At 42.8% G+C, this 27,286-nt stretch overlaps 1 protein-coding gene and 2 pseudogenes across 1 annotated transcript; 1 reads left to right on the top strand and 2 right to left on the bottom strand.

Moving 5' to 3' along the window:
• LOC104873888 (3-beta-hydroxysteroid sulfotransferase) lies at positions 1-20,783 on the bottom strand. Its single transcript, XM_010640813.2, has 6 exons — positions 20,571-20,783; positions 19,503-19,711; positions 18,085-18,211; positions 6,531-6,625; positions 4,720-4,897; positions 1-369 (listed from the first exon to the last, which is right to left on the bottom strand). Exons 1-6 carry the CDS (start codon positions 20,704-20,706, stop codon positions 257-259), a joined length of 858 nt encoding a protein of 285 aa, XP_010639115.1. The 5' UTR covers positions 20,707-20,783; the 3' UTR covers positions 1-256.
• LOC117286883 lies at positions 6,632-8,671 on the bottom strand (annotated as a pseudogene).
• Positions 20,705-27,286, top strand: LOC109118573 (annotated as a pseudogene).

The raw sequence follows: 27,286 nt of genomic DNA, 5'->3' as shown, positions 1-27,286 counted from the left end.
GTAATTTTTATATTTTTATTGTAGTGTAGCATAGATGATACATGAATATTATGAAGAATTTCTCATGTAAATACTTTGAAATGAATAGGGTAACAGGTAATTTGTAACAAGTAGGCCATCAAAAATGTAAAGATTTGATCATTGGAGACTTCACAATGAGGTGATAGGTTTGATGCTATGACCTCCCAGGCATGCAGAAGTACAAGGTCAGGAAAACAGGTATCAGCATCCACAGAACTTCTAGAAATGTTCAACGTTATTCCCATGGGAACAGCTTTGGAGGAAATCCTGCCATGTTCTGCTGATATACTTCATCAAACTCTTCAGCTTGGGCTACAGTGAAGTGATTCTTCCAGTCCCCAGTGACTCCTGGAAGGGAGAACACAGACACTTAGATTAGAGCTAGTGACGGGGCTGAGGACTTCAGCACATCTCTTCGATCACGTCCTGCAAATCCACCCGACACACAGGCAGTCACTGGCATAGCTGAAGGACCCCTGAGAACCAACGGCCACTGACAGCCTTTCCGTGCCTGGGCGTCTGCATGTACACTTACCTCAGCAGAAGCAGTTCCTCTCCTCCAACTCTCTCCCGGCCCGTCCTGTAGAGAGTCCATCACCCACAAGCCTGGCTCTGTCTTCTGACACAATTAGAATCTCTCCCTTCTCGCCGTGTCTGTTTCTCCTGGCTCACACTGAGTCGACAGCACTTGTTATGAGGGTTCACATGAAAGATCATACTGCAGCGCGCAGTGTTTCTGTGCAGGTGTCTCAGTGAATATGGATGATTCCTAAGTCCGCACGTCTTGTAGATGTAAATTTCATTTTATATTTCCACATGACTCTTAAGAAATCCTGGTAAAACATTTGTTATTTGTTGCTAGGACTGTCATAAGAGACTGGCTGGGTGATTTGAGGAATAGAATTCGTTGTCTCACAGTTCTGGAGGTGGGAGACCTGAGCTTGTGGTGCTGGGAGTGTTGGGCTCTTAGGAGGGTGCTGAGGAAGAGCGCGTTGTAGTTCTCTCTCCTTGGCTGGAACTTGGACACCTTGTTCTGTGTCTGCCCATTGTCTTCCCCTTTGTCTGTGCCCTAATTTCCTCTCTGAAAAACACCATTCCCATTAGGCTATGACCCAACATTTTTGCATCATTTTAGCCTAACTGCCCACGTAAAACCTTCTGTTCAAATGCTCTTACTTCCAGAGGTCCTAGACCCTTCAACCTCCACAGGTCAGTTCTGGAGTGAAAACAATTCTACCCACTTATCTTGGTAATGAAGACATCCCATTAAACGTTGTATCCAATACCATTACTAATAATGGCAGAGACTGGACAGATCCTTCCACACTCTAGGTTTTCTGTTGACTTTGAATATAGAAGATCGAATGAGCCAATGGCATCAAGCTCTGAACAAACTTGGTTAGGTCTTGTAGTCAGGATTAAGAGATTCACCACTCTACCTTTAACAGCTTGGACATTGTAACTAGTTAGCTCGGGAATCCCTACCACATGTTGATTACTGTACATTAAACCAAGTTAATACTGGATATGTTATCTGCGATTAGTTCTTCTCTGTTCAGTTCACGATTACTGAAAAGACATAGAATTCTTATTCTGTGCCCAGCACTACCCTCTGGAATAAAAATGGACACACATAATACTAATTGGCTAATCAAAAAATAACTATTGCAATGCTTTTTAAGGATCCTCTAAAGCTAGGTGACAGGCTTTTTTATGAGCCTTGGTGCTAATGAGAGGGGGTGAAAATTTTAGGTGTGGGACCTTCTGGAACGAGATTAGGTCACTAGGCGTGTGTCCATCGAAGGGATATTGCCAGTCTTTCCCCTCTCCTCCTCCTCCTCCTCCTCCTCCTTTCCTCTCTCTCTTTTTCTCTGTCCCACCCTCTCTCTCCCTCCCTCCCTCCCCCTTTCCCTCTCTCTCTCCACCTCTCTCTCCGTCTCTTTCTCCCTCTCTTCTTTGCCACTGACAAACTTCCAGGACCCTGAGTCACACACAGCTGTCTCTACTTGAAGGCGTCTTCTTCAGGTAGTTTGTTGCATTGATGCAAACCTGACTGACCAGATGGTTATGCCTGCATCTTAAAACCAGTTTCACCCCCACTCATGAATGCTTTCCGTAGCTGCGATTCTGCTGAGAACAATTAGTATAGGCATTGCCCAAGGGGCGATAAAGGCATTTTTTTCTTGCAAGCTAGTAGGAAAACAGCCTCTAAAACTATGGAAATAAGCCAGCAGATCAAGCCTTTTTGAAGGCCAATGTTTCACAGATTTTCAGCATATTATGATTTAAATTAAAATTGCCTTTTAATAACGCATACATTTTTTAACTTTCAAGTAATCTCGTAACTGTACACAACTTCCAGAAAAACAGAAAGGCCCAGGACTGACCTGTGTAAGAAACCTAAATATTATCCCTTTTGTCCAGGTGAGTATTTCACAGCAGAGCAGCTCTCCTTTCTTAGGCTTCTCTGCCTTGAACCCCAAAGTCTTATTAAAGCCAGACAGCCCCACGCTCAGTCTGCAGCATCAAGGGCCTGCTCTGAAAGGTGTTCCAGGGCTACTCCATGATTGTTTTTCTTCTCTTTTTCTGGCACTGGGGATCGAACTCAGGACCTTGCACTGTGCCTGGCAGGCACAGTACTACTGAATTAAATACCAGGCCCTCACTGACTTCGATATCACATTTTTCATAGCAAATTAATATCCCACTATCGAACGGTCCACAATACGTAAAATGACACCCTGTGTAATCCTTGAGACAATTCAGGTATAAACTGTGATCGGGCACAGCACAGGCTGAGCAACAATGGTCCCGCCACAACTGGTAACGGCCCAATCACGCTTTCCCTTATGCCTGGGCTCCCTGTGCCACACTGCAAAGCCCAGGAGAATCTGGAGGAAAAGGCAAGTCAAGGAGAGGCGTCTGCTGGAGGAAAATATGAAAGACTGTTCTTACACAATTGTGTACCCTCTTCTGATGCATTCCCTTCATTTGTCTGTGAAAGATCCTCACTGGTGCCTTCCAATGTCCGTTTCTTTTAAGAAACTCTCTCTCGTTCTTTCAGCCATTCACACCATGTAAACCTATTTCTGCCAAATACTGACGCACAAAAAGAAACCTAACGATGAACAGTTTGGCCAGTCAGGTAGTCCTTTCTGTTGTACTTTAGAGAAATCTCGCCCCGCACAAGGTGGAGGCTGGAGCTGTGACGTCAGTTCCTCGGTGGCGCTGGTCTCTTCCGGGCCCTTCCTCACTGACATGAAGGGGACCGTCTTCTCGCCTTCTTTCCCCGTGCACAAATCTGTGTCCAAATGTCTTCTTGCAGGGCGTGAGCCATACTGGGGGAGGTCAAGTCCACAACGTCACGGTGACTGAACTGACTCTTACGGTACCTGGAATCCAAATGCAGCTACCCACGGAGGAGCCGGGGCGGACGGTTCCATCTGGACTCGGTAGGGGGCGCCATTCTGCACACCTCACTTCCCTTCCGGCCTCTTCCCTATCCAGGTCGTCGCACGCACGTCTTCCCAGGAGCTCCCTAATTTTCACCCATTTCAGCATCAGTTCCGGGTCCTCAAGCTCGGCCGCGTATCCCTCAGTCAGACACGGCTCGCCCTAGACGTGTGATTCGTGCTGAGAATATTCTTTGCCGGGGCCGCTGCTCTGCAGAGCACGGTGGCCGGGCCTGACTCAGCTGCTCCCACGGCTGCGGAAGGCTCCACGGGAGGGGAACGAGCGACCAGGCGGAATGGTGGAGCAAGGCCTGACGGAGAAGGAGATGTGTCTTCCTCCCCATCCCTTCCCCAGCCACGCAAGGTGCTCTGCAGACCTTAGCTCCGCTCCTGGCTCCAGTTACAGTGCAGCCCCTTCCACCTCCCCGTGCCCTTCCCTTATCTCTCCAGCCAGACCTCTTCTCCCATCAGGAAGAAGGCTGCACCTGGCCTCAGCGTTGTCTGCCTTTGTTCCTTTGTAAATTCTCTCATTTGTGGACCCGTCAGCTCTGCAGGCCACCACACACTTCTTCCCTAGCTGCAGAACTGTGAAAGCAGAGACGATGTCGGCTTCAAACATACAGTGGTCGACAAGCATAGGACAGATATACGCGAGCCTCACGAGAGAAACGCGAAAGCAGTCAGGGGCCATGGGACCCAAGCGCTCCAAGCCTACAAATTGCTCAGAAACTAATACTGGAGAAGAATCTTCATCTCACGCTGCCGCACCCCCGGCCCACTGGGTGGCAGCACTGCAGAATGGTTCAGGAGCTCGGGGAGCACCTTGGAATGGACCCCAGAGCTCACTGTCCCAGGGAAATAAACTAGACGACTGTTGGAGACAGTTTCTCAGTTGAAGAGATCTGCACACAGAGATGTGAGCTCAGGGCCCAGACAACTGCCTGGCTTCCTCCCTGACTGCTTTCTGACTACCTGAAGCGAGAAATGTTTTCTTGTCATCATGCTGTCTTCTTTCTGCTTGAGTAGAGGCTGAAAAGCAGCAGACCACGAACAGATACCTCTGAAATCATTTGCCAAAAGAAGTCTTTCTTCTTTTTACACTGTTCTCTAGGGTGTGTCGCAGAGATGAAAAGGAATTCAAGTTCCTATGTTTGAACGTCTAAGTCTTCACATTCTGTGCTAAGCAGAGGAAGGAATGTCCTCCGTGTACCCTGGCAGATTTTGAAAGCAGAGCATTGCTTCTTACCTTTCCTTTGAAGTAAGAAACCGCTTTTTAAATACTCAGAAGGCAATGTGCTGAAATTGGACATCTGATTTTCTTTCATGAAGTGAAAGGAGCTGTATTTGAGGACTAAATCGATTTCTTCTGGTGTTAACTTCTTTCCCAAGAACTGACAGATCTTCTCAACAACACTTCTTGTGTCCTAAAAGAAGAAAAAGCCAGAGCAAGGATCCGATGAGGAAGGACAAGGAGAACAGAAGAAAGGAGTTACTGAAGGGGGAGGAGATGGAAGAGGAGGAGAGACGTGATGTAGCAAAGGCAGAACAATTTAAATTAGAGCATGAGCAGGAGGAAAGCAAGAAAGGAAAAACCAAAGCCTGAACTGTATACATAATGCAGAGACGGAAACAACTCCCCAGTGTGGTCAGGCACAGCACACCTTCGAAACGGGATCTGGGACTTTCACAGACACTCTTAGAAACACAGACAGACAACGAAGCTTCAGTAAGGAGAGAGAGGCCCTGTGAGAAATTGACAAAGATTGGTACTTGCACCAAAAAATGACAGTTGTCCCTCAAGAAGGTTTGACAAACAGAGCATTTATAAGATCCATAACATGAGATGTCAATAATGACTAATTGCTGTAGATTACTCAGAGATTCTGATAACATCAGTCTTTGTAAGAAGGAAAATGCTGCCTTGTAATTGTATTCTATTTCATGGTCACACATTCCTGACCGAGAAGAAATCACAAATGTGGCAAGAGGTAAAGTTTCTTCTGAGTATTAAAAGGAAAATTGCGGGATGGTTGGGAGCTTGCACCTTTGGGTGCTCAGCTCAGGATCCAAGGCTTCTTGGTAAAGACAGAATTCATGCATCAAACTCAGAGGGCTGTACTGAAGTGGCCTCAGGAAGGCGAGGGGTCCCTGTTTCTCTCCTGGAGAGCAAAGCCTGCATCCATGTTGTATTCTCTTTGCCAACTGTCTTGTCACATGGTTTAATTTTCATTTACATCCTTTAAAAATGTGCAGTTTAGGGCCAGGGGTTTAGTTTAGCATCAGAGATTTGCCACCTGCCCCGAAGTGCAAGGTCCCATGTTTGATTCCCTGGTACCAACAAAAATTTTTTGCAATGGAATTTTAACCTTTGAATATATACCTTAACTTTAAAAATTCATAAAGCACGGTACCACATGTTACTATATATGCAACGTGTAATGATCATGTTTGGGTAATGGTCATATCTTTCAACTCAGACCTACCTCCTTTGTTTGCCCTGGGAACAGTCAAATTCCTTCCTATTAGGTCTTTCGAAAAATACAATTAACTGCTGTCAACCAGAGTCATCCTACTAGGCTACAGATCTCTAGAAGGCCTTCCGCCTGCCCAGCAGCTCCTCTGTGCCCACATTCGAGTTTCCTGAATCATCTGATGTGCCTCCCTGTCCTCTAGCACTTCATCTCTCTGAGTGTCCGCACAAACTCACTTCCTGCCTTCCCCTCTCCTCTCCTGGTGAAGTGGAAATTGCATCTGGACTCATTGCCGGAGCTCATCCGGTCATCGGCAGCACTACAAGCCCTGCCCGCAGAAACTGTCCCACCACCAGGAAGCATCCCACTGCCTCTGTGCACAGAAAAACCCTCTTACAGGTTGTGAATCGAAACAAAGAGGAAAACCTGAGGAAATCACAAACCATAATTACGGGAGAACCAGAAGGAGGGGAGCGAAGACCAGAGTGGTAACTCACTCTTACTGAATTTTCACGGGAAAGAGCGTATCAGAGGGTGTGCAGGTGGTGAGGAGAGGGTGTGTGCCCGCGTTCAGGATGCTGGTTACCTTTGTCAGCTCTTCGTAACTCACCACCAGGAAATTTTCACACTGTCTCCTGGACAGCCAGCCACGAATGTGCTCGAACCAGGATCCATATACCACTGCATGGGGGATGGAGAAGTTGTGACAGATTACAAACATATGCACTCACGGAGGATATGTGGTTCCTGTACCTGACCTACCTTTATCCTACTTCTGTACCTTTCCCTTCTGCCTGGCTCCTCCTCCCTGAGCTCTTGGATCTCTGCCTATTTGCAACACAACCACACCCTTGTCTCCTTCTATCCATCCTTTATTATTCCTCTGTTTGTACCTTGACTTACTGAAATGAAATGTTGCATGTAGTGTTTAAGCTTGTATGTCTATTTTTATTCACTCAAAATTATATTTTCCAGGAGCATCTATTTTCCTACAGATATCTCTAATTTTTCTTACTGGATTTCTCTGTAACATCCCATTATGTATAGATACCAAGTTTGATGTATCCAACCATCTCTTGAAGGATATACGGGCTGCTTCCAAGATTTAACTTTCATGAATCGCGCTACTGGAAACACTGCTGTGTGTGTATTGGTGTAGTGGGATGTCTTGAGTTCTTCGGGGAAAAAAACAAAAACCAGGACAGCCGAGTCCTATGGAAGTTCTCATGTTAGTTCTTTGAGAAATCTTCATACTGATTTCCACAACGGTTGTACTGCCATACATTCCCACCAACAATGTAGGAGGATTCCTTTTTCACCATAGCCTCATCAGAATTTCTTATGTTTTTATTTCTTGATGATTGCTATCTGTTCTGGAGGAAGATGGAATCTCAGTGATGTTTTAATTTGCATTTCTGTAATGGCTAGAGATGATGAACATTCGTTCCTATATTCAGTGTCCGTTTAGACTTTAACAAGCATTTAGGGTAAACAGGCACAAGTAGAATTCAGTTCTGTTTCTTCTACCCAACGAGTTACTTGGGAAAATGACACATGAAGTGCTTGGCCCTATAGTTCTGCATGACATCTTGTCTAAATTTAACACCAATACCACACTTGGACTTTCCAGGTGTCCCAAAGTGCACTGGACACCATGGGTCATGGTCACGCCCTTGGCTCTCTGCTGGGAACGTAGCAGTCAAACCCGTGGTTGGTGTCGTCATGATTCCAGGGAGCTTTGTTATACACTGAGAGGCTCTCAACTGATTCTGTTGACAGAGCCTCAGTGTAGACAATGGTATCTGTGCCTCAGTCCTCCGGGGAGTACAGCTTCAGGTGCCCTTGGAAGTACTGTGCTACAGGCACGACCTGGGCCCTCAATGACCAAAACCAGCCAGGGATGCTGCCCAGGAAGTCTGCACAAGTTGATGGGGTGCAGGTGAATACCCGCAGTTGAAAAGTGTCAGTTTTCCTCAAAAGGACACCACTTTCTCAGTCTGTCGTCCTCAATGTGCAATTCTTATCACCCACTGTGACATGAACTTGAATACAAGAGTAAACGCCTCTATCAGCATGGAGTTCCGTAGTTCCTTTTCACTGCATTCTTGAAAAGTTTGAACATCATGGGATAGAGATGTGGTGCTACGTAAGCCACTTGTATGGCTGTCCTGGTGATTTTGCATTTAGTTCTTCATGTTGTCCTTCAGGAGAGTTAATATCATGCCAGTCACACAGAGGCCTAGCATTTTCATAACCATCTTTAACAACTTCAAGAATATCACCATTTGGATTCATGGTGCCTATGTGTCATTTTTCGGGGGTGGGGTTGTTACAGTTTTTTCTTTTTTCTTTTTGTATGTTTGTTTCTTTGTTTGTCTGTTTGTTTTTGCCAGTGCATTTCTGATGAGATAGACTTCCTTTTCCCCCAAACAGTAAAGAGTGCTGACTAACATTCTAATTAAAATGCCACTCTTGTAGAATCGATCCACAAAGAACCGAACCTTGCCACTGCTGACAGAATCACCCCAAAACTCCCTTTTTATTCAATCATATCTGGGCCATAGTGGGAGTCACGGCGTTGGGTCAGTTTCTGATCCACATCATAGTATCTGGAAAGCATGCAGAGGGCATTCCAGGGACAACCTGCATAAGGGAAGGCAAACTGCTTGCATCTAGGGAAGACAAGCTGCATAAACATCTTCAGCATCTTCAGCACTTTTGCCCTTCAAAACAAGAAGTTCACGAAGACTCTGGCTACACCAGCTGTGGACCAGTTGAATAGATGGCGTCCTGAGAAGATTACCTAGAAACAGATGCATTTCTTTAATTATATTTGCCATCTTAACAGGCAACTCTTACTGAAGAAACAAAAAAGGGGTCTTTTTGCAAGCATTCACTGACCCAAAGTCCAGCAACTGCTCCATGAAGAGTGGTGACACTGAGAGAAGTGCAAGTAAAATTCCCGGAATTGTGGCTATTCCGCGTGGCCCAGACCCCAAGTGCGAGGTGAGGCTGTGGCTGTTGCTGGTGTGGAAAATGCACGACTAGGTCCGTGTAACCTGTAAGCTTCGTTCAGAAGAACAAGGCCCCAGCCCAGCTTGCATCTCTGTGTGGTAGCCCACGGCACCCAATCGGTTTCTTCTCGTTTGTAAATTGGTACCATTGGCAGTGATGGCTGACACTGACAGCATTGACCTATCTTTGCCATATTATTTTCATGTCTTTTTGCTCCCTTTCTTCCTCTTCTTTTTAATTGCTTCCCTTGCCTGGCAGATTCATTTTAATGTGCAATGTAGTCTTGAAATTGTTGGTTTCATTATAGTTTTCTGAAATCTCCTTTAAATGTTTTTTTGAGTGCTGGATTAGTCACCATGAATTTGGTATGGTGTTCTTTATTATAGAAGTATTAGTTCTCCGTGAATTTTGCAGGATAACTTTGAGGGGTGCATCAGTCTGGTTCAGAGGGTTCTTGCTCGGGCTTGAAAATATGATACTCCTAGCTCTCCTTGACCTAAGAGTTTGTGCTGAGAGGTCTGCTGTGATTCTGATGGGTTTTCTTTTATAGCTGATTGATTTCTTTTCTCTAACACCTTTTAATACTCTGTTCTTGTGTTGATTTTGTGCAACCCTGTTGTATGACCTAGTGTAGTCTTTTTCTGAACCTGATTATTTGGAGTTCTATATTCATGTTTATCTGTATCTCAAATTCTTTTTCCAGGCTTGCACAGTTTTCTTCTATTACTTCCCTGGAGAGCTTTTCTGTGTCCTTTCTCCTACATTCTCACTCTTTAGTAGCTCCAATTAATCTTCTCTTAGTCTTCTTTGCTTTGTCTGGCAGCCCTTGGATTCAGTTTTTGTGTTCCCTGGCTATTTCTAAGAGGTCTGGCATCTAATGATCACCAACCACAACCCTGTCTCCCAGATCTGATATTCTATCTTCACATTGGTTGACTCTGCTGCTTATACTTTCAGTAAAATTCCAGTTATCCTGGATGCCTACTTGAGTCTGTTTTCTCAATCTCAGTTCTTACTCTCAGGCATTCATGGTGCTCATGTCATTCCTAAGAACCTCTGTTTTTTAAATCTGTATCTACTCTATACTCACTAATCATTCTTTATTAAGGTTATTCCTGCTTATTATCTCTGTTTTGTTTTTGCCTAGTAACTTACTGACCTGCTTTATTTCTTCTGCTCCTACCATTTCAGAAAGTTTGGCTGGGTGGCTCTTGATTTCTTCCTCCTCAATGTCCCCTTGATTTGCTTTGGCTGAGTTGGGTGTTATGGGTTGCATGTTGCTTCCACGTTTTCTCACTTTCTGGTGAGTTTTTGTTGTTGTTTACTTTTCTCCCGCATCAAGGCTTCTAAATTGCTTATGGTAGCTTAATTACTCATATGTTAATTACTCATTAACAAATAACTACTTTTCTGAGATGTCTTCTAGGTGTAGCTGATTTTCAGTTTTAAATTTGTCCCAGGATCCTTTGTCTTCAACTTATTAGTGAAAAGAAATTGCTACCTCTTTGACCTTGGATCTGATTCCTTGCTACGGGACTGTGGCACTGTTTCCCAGCCCTGGACAATCTACGTATTTGCATAAAAGGAAGATCAACAGGTTATGTGATCTATGTCACCTTAGCTAAAGTAGTAGAATCAGTACTAACAATAGCATCAAGCACTGGCTAGGAAGCGACAAAATGTTCCTGCCTTTAACCATAGCCTGAAGATGTATATTTATATAAAACATTGTAAGACAAATCACAAAATTATACACACTAAATAATCTTCAATTGAGAAATTTTACCATGAGGAGTGAAAAGTTAAAATGATAAGAGGAAAAACACAGAAATAATAGAACAGAAAAATATTGAAGCAACGCTGAAGGACTAAGCAAGATTATCACAGCCTTGGGAAGCTAGTGAGGAAGATGGGTGGGAAAGAAGGGAACAAAACAAAGCATAAAAGCTAAAAACCATGTTCACATTCACACACACACACACACACACACACACACAAAAGCCAGGAGGGCCAGGGATTCAACTCAGTGGTTCTGCCACCTGCCTCAACAGCAGAAGGACCCCAGTTCGATCCCTGGTACAAAAAGAAAAGAAAAGAAAAGAAAAAAGTCAGGGAAATTAGTGCATGCATTTAATTCTGGCACTTCTGGGGCTGAGAGAAGTATTGTCATGAATTCAAATCCTGCCTGGAACACACAGTGAGTTCAAGACCATCCTCAATGTTACAATGAGACCTTATTGCAAAAACACCCAACACCATAACCACAACCACCACAACAACTGCAAATGCATAAGGAAAAAAGGAAAAAGTTCTCCATGATTTCAAGGCTGTGGTTATCTCTGGCATCTACAGTTTTGTGACAGTGCTCAATTCAGGGCAGGACTCTGCCATCCCTAGTTGACAAAGGAGGTAGTCAGATCTTATGCAGATCCATGCTGCATAATCCCAGCAAGCCCAGTAAGAAAGTTCAGTGTGGGGTGCCAGTTCTGGTACTTACAAGTACATACAAGTTCTGGCTAGATGACCTCTGGTCATGGGGTTAGGGCCTGAGGCATTTAGGCTAGGACACTCTTTCTCTTCCTGGCTTGACCACAGCCATACGTGGACATCTCCCATGGTTGTCCTTCACCCAGGTGCTGTGATCTGAAGTCCAGCAGTGGCTGCTCTGAGTGCCATGTTCAGTTGTCCCCGCCCTACAATGGTGTCTGACGAAGCACTATCCTCAGGGAACACTGCAGTCACGTGGACTGCAGTCACTCACCAGCTGTTGTAGCCCACAGCATTCACTGCTCTCTTCCAGTGCTGTGCTCCTCCCTGGAGGTCTCTGCAGGCACTCACGCTCACTGTGCACTGCTGATTTGATCCTCTATTCTCATGCCGTGAGCCAGGAGGATGGAGAAAGTGCAGATTATACTTTCTCTTTTCTGTGTTGTACTCTGTCCCTTCGATTTGTCTGTGGGTTCCAATTTTCCATCATTCCTTACTGGGTCCTTGGAACCCACCTCCCTCATTCTTTTCCTCTCCAAGTTGTTGTTTTGCAGTGTGCAGTTGCTGAACATTGGAGAGGTTGACTTGTTGCTGCTAGCTGCTCCACCATCTTCCCACAAGTCCTCTTTTTATTTGTTTTTTAAAGAAGTCTCACTTCATTTCTGGTGCTCTTTCTTTTTATTGAATCTCTTCTTCTAGAGAAGGATCTATGTTTTTAATTCTTTATGTATTTTAGGGTAGTAGTACTCCACCTGAGTTCTTATTACACAGAAAGACTTAACTATTGCATGGTTTACCTTATATGAAATACTCAAGATACACATAAGTGAAAGAAAAAAATAAAAGATAGATGGTAGATCTTTTGCACAAGGAAAGGGTATCATAGTGTGATGGGGAAATGAGAGCACAAATTTTAAAAATGAGGTGTGTTATGTCCATGTATCCACTTCCCATGATGAATGTAATCTTTAGGTACCGCAAACAAGTACTCATATTAGGAAAATGTTCACAACCACATTGATTAAAAAACAACGTTTCTGGATACTGCCTTGTTGCACAACTATACATAATAATGATGTTTCTTGATGCTGAACAAGTATACTAAATGGATGTCCATTTCTTTTTATTCATTTTGTTTAATGTTTTTCTTATAAAACTTTGTATCTATTGTATACTAACATTCTACCAACGTAGATCTACAGGCCAAGGATTTAGCTTACTGGTACCATGCCTGCCGTGCAAGTGAAAGGCCTTGAGGTTCATTCCTGTACAAAATAATACAACGCATAACCCTAACAAACACCTCAGTCAAGGTTTTAAGATGATAGCCATCACCTATCAGAGAAGAAGGATGTAACATGAGCACCCATATTAATTCTATGTCTTAAAAATAAAAGGTGCAACTGTCTTCAGTCTTCTTTTACATTTCTAAGTGCTCGATGTGCTTAAAAGATATAATAATTTTAATGAAGATCTACTGCCATGACTCTAAGACTGGCATTATTGACCTTCTGCACATTCAATAATAAATCCTTGGGAAAGAAATTTAAGAAAGACAAAAAGACTAAGAGGACAGCCAGATGTTGGCTTTTGCTGGCAAAGTCATCCAGTACCCAGGGAATGATAAGACCCATGTGAGACCCTGTAATCTATCAAAGGGGAAAACTGTTAGACTCTAGAAGACAGGAGCCAGAAAATATACATTCAGGAAAATGAGGGTCACTGCAGTGGGGAATGCCCCCATGCTTTCAGTGGAAGCCAAATGGTGAAACAAGAACTTGCCCCATCCTTCCTGACCAAACAAAAAGCAAAGAAAGAAAAGTAGAGGAGGCAAGGAGCTCCTCGCAAGGCCCCAGAAATAACCCCCTTAGGACTCTTGATTGACCTCGAAAACATAGATTAATTTTGATTAGCGCAGGTCTTCTTTGGACTTGGTCTTAAACACACAGCAAAATATACACCCCAATATAAAGTATCTATTGGAAATACAAAATGTGAAAACTACGGTGCATCTAAAAAGGGGCTCCAAACACGACCCCAGCTACTACAGGCAGTGTCTAGTCACGCCTGTAACATCTTAACCTACAGCAATATAAGGTCCAGTTTCCCAGTTCCACTAACTCTTCCAAAACTGTGTCCTCCGGCCTATGTTCCTGTATTACTGCTAGGATATTTTGAAATACACTCAAGTATCCCTCTGATGAAGATACTTTGTCTTCTGTAGGCTGCTTCTAAATTGAAAATGACAGCATTAATGTTGTTTTTCTTAAGCAAAACATTTATTGGTACATTTTAGACATACATAAGTGTAATATTCATCATAGGAAAATATATCTGTAATATAAATTTCTAACCACTGAACATTATTATGTTAGGGAAATAAACTAACTTTGTGTTCTCTACTTCTGGGTCTATATATTTATGTTGTCAAAATACATCGTGGGCCAGGGATTGAGCTCAGTGATTCCCCCACCTGCCTGGTAAATGCAAGGTCCTGAGTTCAATCACCCATACCAAAGAAAAACCAAAAACACCAGTCAGTCACTACTAAGGTGTTCATGCCTACAAAGTACAGGTCACATTCCAATTTCTGACAGTTTTAATGACCTGATGTATACCAAAACAGGGAATTGCTCTTCTTATTCCGTGCCTTGGAAACTACTACAATTAAAATGACAAGATATTAGATGTTTTTATTGACAAAAGAGGGGGAAATTCTATATGCTCTTAAAAATACACATACTCATTGAGTAAACACTTGAGCATAACTAAAGATTAATATTTCATGTAAAAGGTTTATACCGACACTGCCTGATATTATCTCACTTCTACCATTTTGGAGGGGCACTATTCGTAGTATTCTACTTTGAAATTTTTGTCCCTATTTCTTTAACATCATTATAAAATCTATACTTTCAAACTTCCCCAGGTCAACCACTATTAAAGACCAGAGGGATGAAAGTCTCCATTGAGTGTCTTACTACCTTTTGAGAGACTACCCTTAAATCCTCCCCTTTGGAGGAGGTCAAACTGCCTCCCCCTCCACTTGAGTTGCTAAGATCAAAGGCGTGGAGGAGGTGGGGGCAAAAACAGAATTGTTTCACTTTACTGCACTAGAGGGTGCAGATGGGAAAGCATGGTCAGGCTCAGAGAAAATGAAACAGGGCTTGCACTCAGATTAGAAAGAACTAAAATGAGAAAATAAGTCTTTGATGGATTGAAAATAGGTTTAAAAAAAAAAAAAGCTCTGAAAAACATATGGCAAAATAGAAAAAAAAACACTGCAGGCCTCAAGAGCCCCAAGGGCAACACTGTGTTATCAGCCTGATGCTGCCTGCAAAGGTCTGGAATCTAAAACAAAGCCAGAAAAACTGCAAACTGCTCTCTGCTAAACATCGAGAGATTTTACAAGGAAAATCAAGTTAGAAATTTTAACTGTTTGATAAAGGTATCTGTTTTAATTTGAGTTAAGTTTAATTGGTGTGCTTAAAACACTTCTTGCCCATTGCAAATTCTTAAATTGTGATTATAGGCTTAACTTCCTCTTTGCTGTACTTTGTTGATAAAAACTCAAGGTTAAAACTGTTCTATTGGCAGCCAGTCAAATTTTAAGATGGCACAATCTGAGAACAGAAAAAAGGATACTTTAAGATTTTAACAGCTGAAGGTTAACAGCTGTTATAGAAGGTTAATAGTAAATGAGACTGAGAAAAATATTAGGAAAGTTATAAGTAAGAGTTATACTTTTGGCATGAAAGGTTTTTATGTGTTTGTTTTGTTGAAAGAGGTAAAGAAAGATATACAAGACCAGAAGGCCTAAGTATGTAGAGAAGGTGTATGGAAATGATTTATGTATGTGTGCTTGTTGGTTTCAAGTTTGTTATAAAAGGTTTACGTTTTCAGTCATAAAGAGCTTTCATTCCTTTTGATTCTAATTCTAAAAGGGATCTTTTATATTATAGAATTAAAACCAATTTTCCATACACAGACACACACACACAAAATTGCTTTAAGTATCCTGACACTCCATGACCCATTTCAGGACTGATGATGGTTGTACTCCTTTGTGTGGCATTGACAGCCAATTCTAAACAAGCCACCTCTTCGCCTGTCACGCAAGTATGGGCCTTAATCCCTAATCCCCCCATTTTTGTCACCATAGATTGGAATTCTACCTTGCCAAGGCCTTTGGGCAATGATTCCGTTTATATCCAACAGCCGCAGAGGGACCAACTGCACACCATTCATAGTTTTACTGTTTGGAATACTTCTGTCTCCCCATCTTCTGTTTGTTTCACCAATTCCCCTATTCTACTTCCTGCCTCTATTTACCACAAAATGATTTGACCAATGGCCATTTGGCTCTGGCCGTGTTTGACGCTCTCTCGCTCATGGATCCTGTCCCCAACCCCGTTTCTCCTCCTCAGGTGCCCCTCTGCGGAAAGTATTCCAGACCAAGCTTCGTGCCACCCCCTGATGCCATCTCCTTCAATGTGTGCCACTCCCCAATTGCCCTCCGTCTCTCCCTTGCTAACATCTCTGTTGTTGGTTGGGGGATGCTCCTCCCTACTTTCCTTACTTCAGAAAGAGTTTAGCAATGTAATAATGAGACCCACGCTGCTTACCAACTTTCAAAGAGCCTCATCCCCTCATCAGCCCCTCAGACATCTCGCCCGTCCCGTATTAACGGTGCCACTGCCTCTTCCAGGTTTCTCGGATTCAGGCCAACTGGTATTACCCCTATGCTACTCGCTCTCGGTGCTAATGTTTCCCATGCCCAGGTCAGAAGTCCCTCTCAGGTCTGTGGTGATTCCTAGTATGTTTCTTACAAATCTAACTACACAGTTTTACCCTTCAGCGCTTGCCTACCACCTCCCTTTGTATTTGTGTTTGTCCATAATTCTTCCCCACAGGTTGATTCCTCGGCCCTGGTTACCCGCTGTGTAAACCCCTCCCTATTTAATCATTCTTCCATCTGGTCCTTATATGTTGCTAGAACACCCCCGGCCATCTGGGTTCCCGTTAATGTCACCAAAGATTGACAATACTCAGATCTGCTTTTTACCCTCATGCTTCACCCCCGCAGTAAACGTGATCTAGGAATCTCCGCCGCTGTAGCCGTCATCATCCCCATAGTGGCACCTGTTTCTGCCTCAGCAACTACCTCCGTCACTCTACATAACCAGGTGACAACAGCCGCCTCAGTGAATCAACTACCTCAGAATACCACACAAGCCCTCGGAGAAACTGCCCTGCTGTTTCAAGATGTTCGAGCCACTGTATTAAATCTCCAGTCTCAAATGGACCTCACGTGGGAAGAGATACAATGACTTGAAACAAAAATTGTGAGCCGCTGTCATGCTAAATTTTTCTCATATCTGTGTAACACCCTACCTCTGTCATATTTGTGATCAATATAGAAATCTGCCACGTTATCTGTGGAAAACCTGGGACCCCGTATTTCTCCACCATTTACAAGCCTTAACCCAAACGATTGTACAGCTTAATGATACTCAGGCTCTAGGTGTTGTAACTCTCGATAGTGTCTGGGACACGGTCTGGACCGGTATCCTTACTGGGTGGAAAAGTCTAAGTTCTTGTATAAAAGGGTTCATTCTTGGATCCCCATATGTTTTAACGATATTTTGTGTTCTTGTATTATTCCTGATCATTAAGTTTAATAGGCGATTTGCCCAATGATATAAACAAAGTCATAAAAATGTGGTGCTCTTGGCCAAGGCAATGGAGGCAAAAAACAGAGGAGGAGATGTAGGCCAGGTACAAGTCCGGCTGGGACAAGTGCACTGCTCGTGTGTCTCCTAGCACACGAGTAGAGGCCTAGCTCGAGGGTTGACCCTTGTCTACGTCCAGCTATGGCCTCACCCGTCCCCCCTGGTTGGATGCCTCCATCGCCAGTCCAAGGACACTCCAATAACCAATCCTGTTAAGCCAAATATATTACTCCCCCTCTGCCACTCCCTCTTTCAAAACTTTATAAATTGCTGGCTAAACTTATTAAAAGTGGAAGACAACAGTTTTGTCTTTGAGACTGGGTTTCAATTTGTACACAGGCTGGTCTTGGACTCACTATGTAGCCTAGGCTGGGCTGGAACTTGGTGTGATCTTCCTGCCTCAGCCTCTTGAGTGCTGGGAGTACAGGTGTTTTCCACTACACCTGGCTCTCTCTTCATATCGTTCTGAGAAAACTTGCAAAATTAAAATTAGCCCAGAATGGCCAGAAATTCTACTCATTAAACTTACAGAGTTTCTCATGTCACACCTTTTGTAGACAGGTAGAGAAGATGTTAGAGTTTGGAAAGAAGCATTATTAGGGAAATGGTGGGCAGGATTTTACATTCTGGTGAGTGAGTGAAAATTTGACTTGCAGAAAGGCATAACTGAGGAGGGCAGGGAAGCAAGAGTCGTTTGTGTCAGTACTAGACACCAGAGACTCAGAAAGTAGCACGGTTAGGAGAGAGCAAGCTGAGGTTGGTCTGGAGCCCTGTGCTGAGCAGGAGAGCAGGGACACTTAGCAGATCTGTGCTCCAGGGAGAGGGGAGCCTCGGGCTGCTGAGCCGTGGAGAGTCAAGGGCCGCCCAGCAGGTCTGAGGAAGACTGAGTTTCTGCACAGCTCTCACCATTTCCTTGGAGGAACCACTCCAGATATTGTTGCAGTGTCTCTGGCTTTTTGGCAATACTCATTCTTCTGAAGAAAAAATAACCAGACACAAGAACATCTCTGGGATTCCTCATGCAATAAATCATCTTAAATGAAAAATAAGTGGATAATCAGGAGAGTCGTTTTCTACCTGATCTGGGTCTCACCCAGGCAATATGTACAAAGTGCCTTTTAAATATCATGGCTTATATTAATGAATTACTTAGAACACTCATTAATCAAACATACATTTTAACATTTTGTGCACTAGCTATTGTAAAGGAAACATAATAAAAAGGAGGAATGGCTGTGTGTTCCTCCTGAAATGTCAATCAGCTTATTGTAATCCATAGTATTAATCCAGGAGAGGGATTGCCCCCGGGGTTGTTCACTGACGGCAGAACCCTTCAAGGGCCACAAAGGTCCTCGGTGTTGTGTGGATCAGTTTGCCAATTGTGTACTTATGTAAATATTTGTGAAACTAGAATTTGACATTCCTGTTTATTCTCACATCCCCACCCGCAAAGTTCACTTGGCAGTGAAAACACCTTCATTTCACAATAAGTCCCTTTGGGTCATTATTCCATTATTTTGGCCCCATCTCTCTGCATCAGTCTTGAATTTGACAGGCAGGGATTCACCAAATCCCTAAAATGCCAATATGTACATTGGATCACATCACTGTGCAGTACAAGTGTGGCTTTTACTAAAGAGGGGATTATTTTCTAGGGTTTTCAATATAGTTTAAGTAAACTATTTATATTCGCAACACACGATAAACCCTGCAGGAGAGAATATTTGTAAAAATGGTGCATGGGGTGCTAGAATCCGGATCTACCTGCTCCCTAAGGGGGTGACCTAGCAGCCACCCGGGGAGTTCCGATGCTTAGCTCAGCACACAGCTCTAGGCAGCAGGACATAGTGGTTAGAACAGCCAGCCTCGACCCCAGAGCAGTCTCTGGGCCTTAGGCAAGTTCTGAATCTGCTGCTTCCCGTGTGGACAACTCAGACGTGGAAGTTGACACATGCATTGGCGAAGGATCTTATTGATTAGGATTCTCCAATCACCTTGGAGTGCAACAAGAAAATGTGGGAAATCTCCTGTCCCATACAGCCATAAATCCCGGTTGGCCTCAAAATGGGGGTTTCTAAGATATGGCATTTCTTCTTCCACTTTACCCTCAAACAGGCCTAGACAATAAGTAGAGTGTTCCACATACTTTTACTCAAGTACGGCCTGAGGGTTGGGTACATGAGCATTAGTTAACCCAGGAGGGTCTCAGATCCCACCCAGATCTACCTCATGAAGACCTTTTTCAGTTCAATCTCCAGGAGAAATTTAAGCAAATGCAAGTTTAAAAGTATTGAAGAAACACTTCTCAACCATTAGGTACTGACCTTGGCCTTGGAATGGAAAAAGGACTTGGGGAAGAGTTGAATGGGCAGGTGAGATGTGAAAATGCGTGGTCCCTCTCTGTTCTGCAACATTTTGTATCCACGTCCAGTCTCAACCCAGGGTGCACGCTGCCAGTTGGGCACGGATTGGACCCACTTGGGATCCCCTTTCGAATGAATCAGGCAAATAATCTCACTCAACCAGTTGGTTCCTGAACAAAGAAGAAAGAGTGACGGTCACCCGTTCCAACATGAGCTGTAGAAACAATACTGTTGGAGTTTTCACAATATAAACTTGCACGTCGCCACCATGTTTAAGCACATGTCACAGCTGTCGAGTGACGTTTAACAGGCTCCCACTGTTGCTAAGTGTTCCAAAATTTTGTCTAATAAGCAAGGTTTCTACACAATAAACGAGGCCCTAGCAACTGCACCTTACACCCTGTGGAAAGTGGCACTTTACCTCCTGTTGCTATGAATTTGAGTAGTCCAAGTATTTCACATAAGGGGAATCATGTAATAGTTCTCCCTTTGTCATGGGCTTGTTTCATTTAGCTTAATGACCTCAGGATTCATCCATGTTGTTGCATGTGTCAGAATTTTGCTTTTTTAATGACAAGATATCCCCCTGTGAATTTCACATTTGCTTATGCTTGCACCTGGCAAAGGGTATTTCCACGTCTTTTAGTTTTCTGGCAGTAGATACGTAAGTGGCTTCTTTCAGTATTTGCTGAAGCCCTTTTACTAATTTTCCCTTGTCTTCTGAGTGGCATTTGACTTCCAATGCCATCCTGTACCACCTCCGTGGTTATTCACATGTCAGACTCTGCCACTGCAATCCCCCCGTTGCATTTCTGTGCTATCTTAGAAGTTCCCTCTGGACTCATCTGCCTGTTTAATTGTCGGGCTGCATCCTTTTCTCTGAGTGGAAAAGGTATTAGGTGCTGCTCCTTGCTTCTCAAAGCAGTGTAAGAGTCCCGGCACAGTGAGAGCTTTCCACGCATCTGCAGGATGAGTACAGCCCACAGTCATAGCCTCTGTTGAGGGCCATGCATGACCCCCTTTCCTTACCTGATTTGGGATAAGTCAAGTTTATTACATCTTCATCATTAACCACAAAATTTTCCTGTATTTCTCTTAAGTTTTCAGGCTTCGTATCCACTGTAGGAAATGCTATCCCTTCAAACCACACATAGTCATCCATCATGACGATGAGCTCCTTGGTGCCTTGCGTAGGGTTCCAGCTACGGCAGGGGCTAGGAGCCGAGTGTTTGTAGTGAAAAGCTGACACTTCTTATTTTATAGAGAATTTCCTGGAAAATTATCAAAAATAAATTCCTGATCACAAAATTTTTTGTATTGAGCAATTGTTTACTTGCCCTGAAATAAATTTCTATTTGTCTGAGTTCTAATTCCATTCATCAGTCAGACCTTCAACAGCAAGTTCAAGGACATAGAAATGTGGACATATTTTTAATTTTGTTTGTTGCTGTTGTACTGGGGATTGAACTTAAGACTTTGTGCTTGTGAAGCAGACGGTGGAACCACCGAGCTAAATCCCCAGCCCTATTTTTAAATATTTTAATGAATTTTATTTTATTTTATCCCCCTCAAGTCCCTTCCCTCCCTATGTACAAAAGCTTTGTTCATTTCTTTCCTTGTATTTTCACTTTTTCTTGTCCCTCCCTTCCTTCCTCCCTCCCTCCTCCTTCGTTCCCCTTCCTATTTGAACTTTTTCTTCCCATTTACTATTATCTATTATACATTTTAGTCCTTATTTCCACCTTCAGTTTCTCATGCTAGAGAAACAACGCGGTATTTAAACATGTGTGTCTAATTTATTTCACTTAGGATGTGGTCTCAGGGTCCATCCATTTAGCTACAAATGTCTGAAGCTCATCCTGCTTAATGGAAGAGTAGTATTCCATTGTACTAAAATCACACACACACACACACACACACACACACACATCTTCTTTATGCATGGTCAGTTGATGATCAATTTGGCTGTTTCCAAGTTTTAGCTGTTACACACTATGCCACTATAAACATGGGTGCGCATATATCACTAAAGTAGGATGCTTTTAATTCTTGGGGGAGCATACCCAGCAGAGGGATAGCTGGGTCAAATGGAACTCTAGTGTTAGTATTTTGCGGAATCTCCACACTGATTCCCGCAGTGGTTGCACCAGTCTGCACTCCCACCAACAGTGGAGAAGGGCTCCTTTCTCCCCACAGGCCCACCAGCATTCGTTATTGGTTGATTTCTTGAGAGCAGCCATTCTTTCCGGAGTGAGGTGGAATCTCAGAGTTGTTTTAATTTGCATTTTGTGAATGACCAGTGATGTTGAACATTTTTTCCATATATTTATGTGCTATTTCTCCTCCTTCATCTGAGAAGTGTCTTTTCAGTTCAGATGCCCATTTTTGGATTGGGGTTTTTTGCTTTGTTTTGTTTTTTTAGTTCTTTAATCTAGAAAACAGCTGAGTAGCTGGTAAGAAACAAATTAATTTTACAACAGAAGCCAACATAATCCTCCACTAAGCAATAAAAATAGACCTACAATGAGAATGCCAACATGCACACTAATCTCCCCAGGCTTGCTTCACTGTTTCCTCATACTGGTGCACTTTGACAAAGAATGCTGACAGCCCTGAGATTATAGAGGCACCTGCTGTATTAAAATTCCTCTTGTAGGTAGAATTTAAATGACTTGCACCTTAGAGTGCTACCGTTAAGCACTGATTTCTCTTCTGCTGCTATAAAACTCATTCAGCAATGTAAAAGCCTCCAACTTTTGATTTATTTCATGAGAAACTCTCTTAATACATTTCCATTGCCTATTACATATTTTAAGTAAACTTCATTGTGTACAACGTTTTCAAATGCATAAAAAGTTGGAAGAGCCAGGTGCAGTGCTGCCTGTGACCCCAGACCTAGGCAATCAATATTCCCTCTGCCATGGATTCGATAATCGAATGTGCCGTTCCTGTCTTCTTAGAGCTACATCTGATTCCAGTTAATGCAATCCTTTCTCACAGTACCTGTTGCTAAATCCTCTTTGCTCAAGGGAAATGGCACGGGGCCCTGTCCCACACACCCCACAGCACACCTTGTGTGGCCTTGTTACCCACTTCTCTCAGAATTTCAGACCTGGGGTCCAGGATTTAGCTCAGTGGTGCCACCACCTGCCTGGAGCATCAAACCCCTGTGGAGAGACAGAGGGAGGGGGGCGGAGGAGAGGGACAGTGAGGGAGCCATTGTGAAGTCCTTCCGAATACATTTTAGATGATTAGATTTTGTGTTCACGGGTAGGAAGCAGGTATGTAATAACAAGTACAAGGTCCTAGAAATATGGGAATACTTTAAAATTTTAAATATACTCTTTTTTAATGATCAGGCACATAGAGTGCAGAGAACTCCCAAGAGTACAGGGAGCTTCTATCCACCACTCTTTGCCCAGAATTCCTTAGTTTCCCCTCATGCCCTCTTTTTCGCTCAGGAGACCACATCACTCGAAGCCTCCATTCACCACATCTTAGGCTCCTCATGGCTTTGACAGTGACTTGGACTTTTTTTGTTCTTTGATGACCTTGACATTTTCAAGGAGTGTGACTCAGCTGTTTTGAGAACATTTCTTATGCTAAATTTGAAAGTGTGTTTCTGGTCATTGGTTGGGTTCATGGGTGTTGGAGAGGCAAGGCACAGAGGTGAAATACCATTATCTTCCTGTGTTTACAGCAGCACAATTCATAATAGCTAGATCTTGGGAGCAGCCTGTATGTCCATGAGCAGAGGAACTGATAAAGAAAGTGTGGTCTTTACAGACAATGGAGTACTATTCATCCAAAAAGAAGGATAATTTTGAGACATTTGTAGGAAAATGGATGCACCTTGAGACTGTAAAGTCAAATAAAGTACAAACCTAAGCTTAAACTTCACTTGGTTTCTCTTATATGAGAAATCCAAAAAACAAATAAGGAGCAAAATAACAGATAGAAAAGAAGTACAGAGATAGATTTTCTCAAATGGGAAAAAGGATCAAAAGAGGGAGGGAGAAGAAAGAAAGCAGAGAGAGAAAAGAAAGGGGAAAAGGAATTAAGATGTGTTACTTACAGGTACCAGCTCTACCCAAGGCATGTCAACATTATGTGCTGTAAATATGTACTAATAAAAATAAAGAAAATTTATGATTCTCTTTTTTGGTTGGATCCTTCGCTGGTTTTGGTGTTGGGGTGATGCGTGCGTCCAGGAATTAATTTTGGAGTACAAATTCCCTTTCAATTTCATTGAATATTTTGAGAAGTAGTAGCATTAGAGGTCATCTCTAAATTTCTTACAGAATTCAGCAGTGAATCCTTCGGGACCTGGGCTTTTCTCTGTTGGTAGAATTTTTTGTTTTGCTTTGTTCTGTCTTTGTTTTTAATTTTTTTCCCTAAATTCTTTTGTTGGTACATTTTAGGTATACAATACATTCACATTTATCATCAGGTACTTGTACCTTTACATGAGGTATTGTGGTTCTTATTTTTCCCCAACCCCCTGCCCTCCCTTCAACCCCTCCCTGCCTCCCAAAGACTTTGTTTCCATTTTTTCCTTTTCTCACATTTTTTCCTTTCCCTTCTTTCCTTTCCCCTACCCCTCCCAATTCCCTATCCCTTTTGTTGGTAGGCTTTTAATTACATCTTCAATATCATTAGCTGACATTGCTTTATCTCCTTTTATATCTTCTTGATTAAGCTTTGGTAATTCATATATATCTAGGAATCTATCCAGTTCGTCTGTGTTTTCATCTTATTAAAATACAGGTTCTCAAAGTAGATATTGATGATCTGAATTTCTGCAGGATCTGTTGTGATTTTGCCCTTTTCATTCTTTTTTTTTTAATGAGGTTGGCTAACAGTTTGTCAATATTTTTTAACCTTCCAAAGACCAAAGTCTTCAATTCATTGATTCTTTTATTTACTGATGATTATTTTCATATAAATGGGCAGTACCAGTTTGATGTAAAGTACTTAGGAGAAGCACATAAATGGGACCATAATTGTATAAAAGAAGCATTTGAAAAGAAGATGTCGCCAATCTTTGTTGATAATACAAACCCACAAGCATGAGAAATGGAACCCTATGCTGCTTCATCAAGTGAAGATAAATACAAAGTCCTTTTTGAGAACCAGGCACACAGCAGAAGTTCAAACCAAAGGAACTTGCAAGGTGTAACATTCATGGGAAAAGCAAAGAAAAAATGACAAGAGTGTTGGTAAAAGCCAGGCATGGTGGCACAGCATGTAATCCCAGCACTCCAGAGGCCAAGGCAGGAGGATCGCTGTGAGTTCAAGACCAGCCTGGGCGACATAGTGAGTCCCAGGTCAGTCTCAACTGCATAGTGAGACCCTGTCTCAAAAAAACAAAACAAAACAAAAAAGTGTTGGAACACGGTGTTTTATTTCAGTGTCAATAATCATGAGTTCTTCAGTGCCAGAGGAAACTGAATCTATGGAGTTGTGTTTGTCTTGTGAGGACTGAAGTCCCAAGCCCAAGAGCCAATGAAGACAAGACCTCTGAAAAAGTAGAAAATGTTTTATCCTCATCTTTGGAGCACCTAGAGTTAATTGAAGAGAGTCTTGAAGTGACCTTTTGTTACCAGAAAATGTTATATGTCTCCCTCGTGCAGATTCAAACAAAAGAAAAGAAGAAATAAGTGGCATAGCATTCAGAGTGTTTTCTCCCAGGGAGCTCCACACGTGTGTCTTTATGACTCTGAAAGTAAAGTTCAAGCAATAGATAAGAGGGAAAAGAAGAGGAAGTAGAAATGACCCCTGTGAACGAATGTGCTGAAACCAGTTCAGAGAGTCCTACAGAGAGAATATCACCAAGTATCTGCTGTGGTAAAAATAATCCAGAAAAATTGATTTTGTAGATACTGTACCATTTCAAAATGAAGTCTTCACCTGGTGAAATATTAGAAGAAAGAATCAAGGCAAAGAAAAAGGCTATCGGGAAACAAAAAAGCAGGTCACCTGTGGAAAAATTCCCATGGCATGAGCTATTAAATTTTGTTGATGATCGGCCAACTGATAGGACTATTGGTAAGAGGACAAAAAGAAGCCAGAAAGCTGGAAAACCTTCTTCATCTGTACAAAATGACAAAAAGTATAATCACCATGCAAAGTATTAGATAATGGCGTGTCTGTGACTAGTAGAAGGATATTCACACAAAAAATGTAGACAATGGCAGGAAGTCACAGTGTGATGACCCTTCAGAATTCCCCAGTAGCTGTAAACATGGTACTTACAAAATTACAGAAGAAAACTCATTTAGCATTGTCGTTGACTGGCCACATGATTCTTTAGCTTGGAGAGGACACAGCTCAAGAATGCCAAAGGTTAATATAAGTAAACCTGTAGTGGATTAACTAATGGTCAGCTTGTAATGCCCAGCTCAACTGAATCAGCGTGGAGTGAACTTGGAGGATCCACCTGAAGATTGTTACCAATAGCCATAAAAAAGAGAACTGGAGGGGAAGATTTTGGCCTGTTGATTTTCTAGGAGAAGCTTGCTGCAGATGGTTTTCCTGATGCAAACTAGGCTGTTCTGATCGGAGGTGGAGCTCAGACCTGGGAATGGCTGCTGTTTTCGTCAGGGGAGCTCTGATCTTTACCATGAGCATCACTCCCTGGCTCCAATGTGGATCCCTCAGCCTAGTAGCACAGATCCTTCATCTCACCAGCACAGATTTTCTGGCTTCCACCCCTGGCCTTTGGGCCTTTCAGGTGCAGATCCTCAATATGGACAAGCGTAAGACATTGCCATGGGCTCCAAGCTACTAACTGGACTGGAGGAGGACACTGCCTTGGACTCTAAGCTGTTAGCTGCACTTGTGTGAGAAACTGCTGGGATCCAGGCCCCCAGGTGACTGTTTTGGGCTTCTACTGTGCAGTTCATCTCTTGCACTTCTTTGCAATTGACTCTTCGTGTAATTATCATAAAATAACCTTATAAGTTATGTGTCCTGTATGTAACATATTCCCTTGCCCAATCCTGCTGACTACAACAAAACCCAACCTAGAATTTGGAACTAATAACAATATAAATAAAATGTCCTTGTACACAGCCAATGAGGTTGGTTGGGTCACAAGCCCTGAAGAACTAAAATGTTGGGTAGCTCCCGTCTACAAAGTTCTGAGATACTACCCAGTGAAATGACCCATGAGAATCAAACTTACGTAGGTAAGTAAACAGATTCCTGGGAAACACACATTGCTTCTTTCTTTTACCAGAAGTGTAGCCAAGGATTTAGCTCCGTGGTGCTACTGCCTGCCTCAAAAACACAAGGACCCAAGTTCGATCCTTGGTACCAAAAGCAAGAGAAGCGTTAGCAACTGCTTCTGGAGTGCTAGGACCATAGACTGTAGCTGAATTTCCAGGGCAATGTCTAAAAGAGTTCCTGAAATAAAAGTAGGCATATGTACCCAGACTAAACCATAGGATTGTGCCCACCTATGGAAAATAGAAAATAATGTAATTGGGTTTTCAGATTCTATCAAAATGTTAACAGGGAGATTAGATGGAATTAAACCAATAGCTGTCAGTATTCACACAAAAGCAAATGTTCAACAAACAATTCCATAGAGAGTAACGTATAACAAAGCACATATGTTAAGGAAGATGAGCTTATTAGTGTGATGAATCTGAACATTTAATGTTCTTTGTAAACTATTTAGATCCTTTTCACTAGAAGCCCTGAAAGACTTATATGAGAGGAGTCATAAGGATGTTATTTGA

The sequence above is a fragment of the Fukomys damarensis genome, unplaced genomic scaffold, assembly GCF_012274545.1.
Source record: "Fukomys damarensis isolate Sample0158 unplaced genomic scaffold, DMR_v1.0_HiC HiC_scaffold_19, whole genome shotgun sequence".
Lineage (NCBI taxonomy): Eukaryota > Metazoa > Chordata > Mammalia > Rodentia > Bathyergidae > Fukomys > Fukomys damarensis.
Note: the sequence above shows the minus strand (reverse complement) of the source record. Positions and strands in the feature narration are given on the sequence as shown.